The 5739-nt window shown below is 37.7% G+C and overlaps 1 protein-coding gene across 1 annotated transcript; it reads right to left on the bottom strand.

The window, feature by feature from the left end:
* Positions 1-271: 271 nt before the first annotated feature.
* Positions 272-5053, bottom strand: DYNLT3 (dynein, light chain, Tctex-type 3). The gene is made up of 4 exons (XM_009699305.1): positions 5012-5053; positions 3029-3152; positions 1962-2039; positions 272-854 (listed from the first exon to the last, which is right to left on the bottom strand). The coding sequence occupies exons 1-4, from the start codon at positions 5051-5053 to the stop codon at positions 778-780; spliced, it is 321 nt and encodes a 106-aa protein (XP_009697607.1). The 3' UTR covers positions 272-777.
* Positions 5054-5739: the final 686 nt, after the last annotated feature.

Raw genomic sequence — 5739 nt, 5'->3', positions numbered from 1 at the left:
ACAAATTCTGCAGTGGAATAAAATAAAATTTAAATACCTTCAGAATGTTTTCAGATTTACAAATTTACAAATTAAGGGCTGATGTCTGATCCCCAGCATGCTTCCCTGAATCAATAACAAATACCATGTTGTTCATTCTGAAGATAAATTAGAATTCTGCTAGGACTAGGTATATGTCACCTTTGTCCCAGTGAAGTCATCCTCTGCCTCCAGGGGAAAAAACTTAACTGGATTTAATTTCAATGTAAAGGTTCATGCTTGACCGAAACGTGATGCTCATGCAATTTCACAAGCACCAGCATTCAGTGTGACAGTTAGCTCTGTCTACTAAAACACGAAGTACCAGTACTGTTTACGGTATATCCACTCTCAGTTGTGTTCCTAATTTGTTCCCAAATGTGCCATAATCCCAAGAGGTCTTGCCTGCCCTTTGACCTTTCCTTTGATTTGATGTGTTTTGTTCTTCTTGAAGAAACTATCTTTGATATTAGCTTTGATATAAATTGTATTGATCTTTGTGGCATCTTCTCATTAACATACTTCTGAATATATAAATTACTAAAACTTTCTCTTTAGATAGATACATATATATTTTAAATTTTTTGCTAGCTTTCAGATAATTAATCTATGAGAACTGGCTTAGACTACGCTCTCTGTAGAGAACTTCTGTATGCTCCTCATACAAAAACAAATAATGGTTTCAAATACTCAGCCATGTAGATGATTTTTTTTTTCTTTTAAAGGCTTCGGTGTTGCTTATATTTATCTTCCAGTCAGCTACAGGATAATAGCAACAGCAAACACATTGACAATGCAGTTCATTGTTCGGTTTTCCCATCTCACTGTGCAGGTTCCTAGAAGAGATTATTACAAAATAAAAATAGAATTCCAGTGTCTTTACTACATTCACTTTATCACAGTGTAAATTATGTAAAATTAGTATGAATAATTCAGCTGTGATTTAAGGTAAGTACTATTACATCATCTTGGCTATAAATAGACTACACTCCTGAAAACATTTTCATTAACTTGTACTTTGTTAACTACCTAACATGAGCCTTGTACGCTTAAGACAGTTTCCAGGAGAACACGATTTCAGTATCTCTCTTTAAAAGCTGGGCTTGCAAAAATCCTTGAAAATCTCATACTGAAATTGGCAAGATAGTCAGACAAGAAATCAGAAAAAAAAGACTGCATCAATACATTCTAGTGCATTTACTTTCTGTAATTTTTCCTCTTCTATTGTATCAATGTATGAACGACTTACAAGCCAAGGAAACACGAAGATTAAACGGTACTTGTTTACCTAACTTCATTTTATGATTTTATTTTTTTAACCTTGGTTGACTTTCTGATGCCATCTCTATTTTAAAGTTAAATCTTGGCGCCCTCTTCTAAAAAGAGCTTTCTGAATCTGTGACAGACATTATTCTAATCTTGTTTCCCCATGATACTCTGAACCTGGGAAAAAATGCATTTAGAACTAATTTAGAAGCAATAAAATGCATCCAAAGCCTGGCTGACAGTTAAGCAACTGAAATACATACTGTTAGTCAAACTATTTCTATTTTTTACCAAGTTCTGTACTCTTCCAAAGTAGCACTGTCCCCTTACAGCAGACAGGCAGGTATGTTTAGGAATACCCACCTGCATTTACTGCGAGCCATGTTTTACTGCCTCTTCAACTGATCAATGATTACTGATGAGGATTAAATGTTTTGACTCTTGTTTCAGAATGAAGGCATTTCTGCCTCAGCTTCTCATAATTTACAAAGCAATCACTCTTAATGCAGGCACTCACTGCTAACAAAATATTTCTGCTGGGATTGTACACAAGCATCTAATCCTGAAACCTACTGCTTCTACAATCGCTCTTGAAAATGTTCAACCTAACTATTACAACTGAGCAATAAGTAACATTTCTTTTACTACAAATTTTTCATTTGAGTGAGGAAACTTGCCATCAGTTGTGGTATCCCAGAAGCATGAGCTTGCTGTGTGAAGACCAGCTCCACTCCTCTGCATCACAGCACAGGTTACTGCAAGATACAGTCATAAAATCAAGGAATTATTAAAGCAAAAGAGGTGAATCACTCAGTACTTCTGAATTCAAGCCTGCATTATGTTTTCAAGTGGCTGGCAGGTGGCATTCAGCTAAGTCAAAACCTTTTTTGACAAGCCTCTCGCCCCCAGGATTTTCCTCAAGAACTTGGTATTCATTTCATTATTATTTTTACTCACATAAAGACAACAGCTTTAACAAAATGCTTGCTAATAGGATTATGGGTTTTATCTTTTAAACTACTTAGATATGACTCGTGTCATGTGCACCTCAGATCAGGACTGCAGGTGCTGTCCTCGCAGGTACAAAGTCGCACTTGATGAGAGCTGTTTCTCACAAGAACTGGTTGACTGCTCTCTGAAACCACACTCCAGTAACACACAGCATTCCTAGACTGACCTGTGATGGTCATAAAACCAGTGGCAATCTGGATCCAAGACTTTCAAAACAGAACAGAGTGCAAACACTTGCTATTACATCAACACCCCACAAAAGGACCAAAGTGGGTTAAACTTCTACTTACTTCCATCTCCCTTCCACAGATCTGCGTATAAATATAATGGGACATGACTTAGCATACAGGACTAAAGTCTTTCTAACGTCTGTATTTATAGGAAGCTTAATCCTACTGAAAATTTTATTTAAGATAAGCAATTATTTCATGAGCTGATACTAAAAAGCTGATAAAATTGTTTCGGGGTTGCTTAACAGTCAGGAAAGACTGTGTAACATGTCATCTTCTGTGCTAAGCGTTGCTAGCATGCTCAGCCCAGGTGAAACTGCTACGGTTTTACTAGGTATTTACCAAGTATTACTAAAAATCTATATAACAGAAGAGTTCAGGTATCTGCTCTGCTTTGTTTACAGTTTAAAACTTTCTATTGAATACAGCACTGCATTCAAATGAACTTTCGGCAATTATTTATCGTGATTGTATGTGGTAAAAGTATGACTGCTTGTACTTACCGATGTACTTATATGTTTTTCCAAGTTTTACCAGATGTGTCAGCGACTGTTCTACTATAGCAGCAGTCCATTGGTTGACTTTGTTGTGATTATAATCTGCCTTGCCTAAAACATTTTCTATGCACTGAAATAGCAAAAAAAAATAGTTACAGTAAACATACTTCAAAATGTAGAGGTTTAATATGTCTCGCATAATTTGAGGAATTTTCATCTGGCAATTGGATTATTTTAAATCACTTGAGCTCATCAGGTATCAGTTGCTGAATGGGAAGTAAAATGAGCCTTCTTGGAAACTTACTTTTAGTACATATTTACCACATTATTACATGGAGAGAAATGAGGCACTGACTGAACATTTCTTGTAGGAAAGACCTTAGCCATATGCTTTAAGTAGCAAGTTAAGTGAATGGATCTACTTACCAGTGAAGATACTAACACATCCCACTGTTCCTAATGACTGCCTACTCCAGCTTGGCTTTCAGAAGCTACTGTAATGGAAATGGTACTACTCAAATCAGCAATACCAGCTTGGGCTGGCCAGCCTTTCAGAGCCTGTGAGCAATATACCAAAATCTTCAGAGCTAGAACGACAATAGTGAAATGCATACCCCAGCTTAAAAGATGAGGAAGATGTGGGACTGAGAGATACTCAAGGGTCCTATCTTGCAGCACAAGAAATATCTGAACTGCTTGAGAATTGCGTGTTTTCCCACAGCTACAGACTGGCCAACCCTTGCTTAAACTTAAAATGATTGAACAGAAAGCCTTCTCTCTAAGTGTAACTCTTAAACTGCATTCTCTGCTCCTAAGAAATTCAGAATTATTTGCTGATGCATACTTCTTAAAATTGAGAAATTTGGTTATGAAATGCACATCTGGAAAAGGCAAGTAAAATAAAACTATATTCTCCTCGGATTCAGTAAGATGAATCCTGCGCACTAACCACCCTCTAACAGGCTGTGTAAGAGACTTGTGCCTCACATCTTAAAAAGCCCAATTAGTTCTGATCACCGTTTATAAAGCTGGACAAAGGACTCAATGGAAACAAACATTCACAAAACAGAATAGAAGACAGAAGAGGGACAAGATCCCTCGGGGATTTTGATCCTTCTAGAAATGCACCCAGTGCTAAAGCACCTTGGCTGTTGTTAAGCTTTCAATCAGAGGCAGAAACGCTTGGCTTTACTCCCAGCGTCTGGGCATATTTGGCCTTTCAAGGCAAGGACAGTTATACAAAGGGTTGAATTGTCATTTACCTGACATCAAGAGCTTGCTGTACTGGAGCAGTTCTAAAAGTGCAGGGCAGGTGAGAAAGGACCTGCACAGCCTCCCAAGGAATTCCTTTCTCAAAATGGTATTTCCCTGCGAAACCTGACAGCATCTGTATGCCACAGGCTCTTCATTAATCACTTTCCAGTTACTAGGTATTTGATTTAGACCATCGGGCTACTCACTTTCAGCCTGCTCTTTCTGTATAAAAATTATTTATCAAAAGCCTTGCTAGAATAACAAGCTCATGTAGTGCAATCTCCTGCTCAAGCCAAGGTTAACTTCCAAGTTTGATCGCATTGCTCAAGGCCTTGTCCAGTCAAGTTTTAAAAATCTCTAAGGATGGAGACTCCACAACTCTTCCTGTGACCTCTCTAGTGATTAACTACTCTCTAGCTGGATAAAGGGGAAAAAAAGAAAAAAAAATTGGAGTGAACTTCCCTTGCGATTTGTGACTGCTGCCCCCCATCTTTCCACTGTAATGCAAATTCTGGCACTCTCTTTCATCTACCTTCTCCTCTTTAGGTAGTTGAAGACAGCAATTAGATGAAGCTTAAAGCAGCTCCAAATGAAACTCTGTCTTTATTTGATATAAATAATACTTTCATACAAGATTGAATTTATCTGGGATGGTCAATGAAAGTAATTGCTTTCACTATAGTGCAAGGTAAGGTAAAGAATTTCTTTGAAATACAGCTGTTAGCGGAAACCTACCTCCTTAACTATGTTGTGGGCCTCATCAGCATTGAAGATCATCTGTAACAAGAAACAATCATTATTATTTCTGATAGAAAAGTAAACAAACGATGCAGTTTTACCCTAAGTAACATGTAATGATCAGGCCCTGTGTCTGGTTATTTGCATTGTGTAGTCTGCTAGTATAATTCTAAAATCTTACTTTTTTCCCCAGCACCATACATGTGTTATTTAGTATTGTTTCACTAGTCACATTTGAGTGGGTCCAAAAAGCTCAGGCCTCAGTGTGCCTGAAAACACGTTCAATTCATACTTTCTGTAAAGATTAAATTCCACCACTGTCTATGTTTGTCATGGGAATATTCTCCAAGACAAAAAGTTAAATGGCGAATCTTTTCCTCTGAGTCTCAATCAAGGTTTTTACTGGGGTCACAGACTTACTAACCCGTGGGTTACACCTTGGTGCCCAATGGTAATATAAGGTTTTGCAACCCTAGTATCAAAAACACTGGTTTCCATAGCCGTTAGCTTACCCAAGTAACTTTCTCAAGTGCAGAGAAAGCTTCCAAGTTTTAATGCCTCCTGTTTTCTGGTCATTCCTACTCATCAGCATTTAGCTTGGCTTCCAAAGGAAACACAGCATGAGCTGTTGTGCCATCTGCCTCTTCATAGCCACGAATTTCAAACACACGGGCACGGACAGAAACCTCAACAACAATAAATTCCTTTTTTTTTTTTTTTTTAAA

This window comes from Cariama cristata, unplaced genomic scaffold (genome assembly GCF_000690535.1).
Source record: "Cariama cristata isolate BGI_N322 unplaced genomic scaffold, ASM69053v1 Scaffold37624, whole genome shotgun sequence".
Classification (NCBI taxonomy): domain Eukaryota; kingdom Metazoa; phylum Chordata; class Aves; order Cariamiformes; family Cariamidae; genus Cariama; species Cariama cristata.
This window is presented reverse-complemented; position numbering and strand designations above follow the sequence as displayed.

What these genes read in the sequence shown, in the direction of transcription:
- DYNLT3 (XM_009699305.1), bottom strand. Translation starts at nt 5,053, where the DNA reads ATGATCTTCAATGCTGATGAGGCCCACAACATAGTTAAGGAG. An exon ending in AAAAACATATAAGTACATCG is followed by an intron (nt 2,040 to 3,028) that starts GTAAGTACAAGC and finishes TGTATCTTGCAG; the next exon opens with TAACCTGTGCTGTGATGCAG. An exon ending in CTGGGATACCACAACTGATG is followed by an intron (nt 855 to 1,961) that starts GCAAGTTTCCTC and finishes AATCTCTTCTAG; the next exon opens with GAACCTGCACAGTGAGATGG.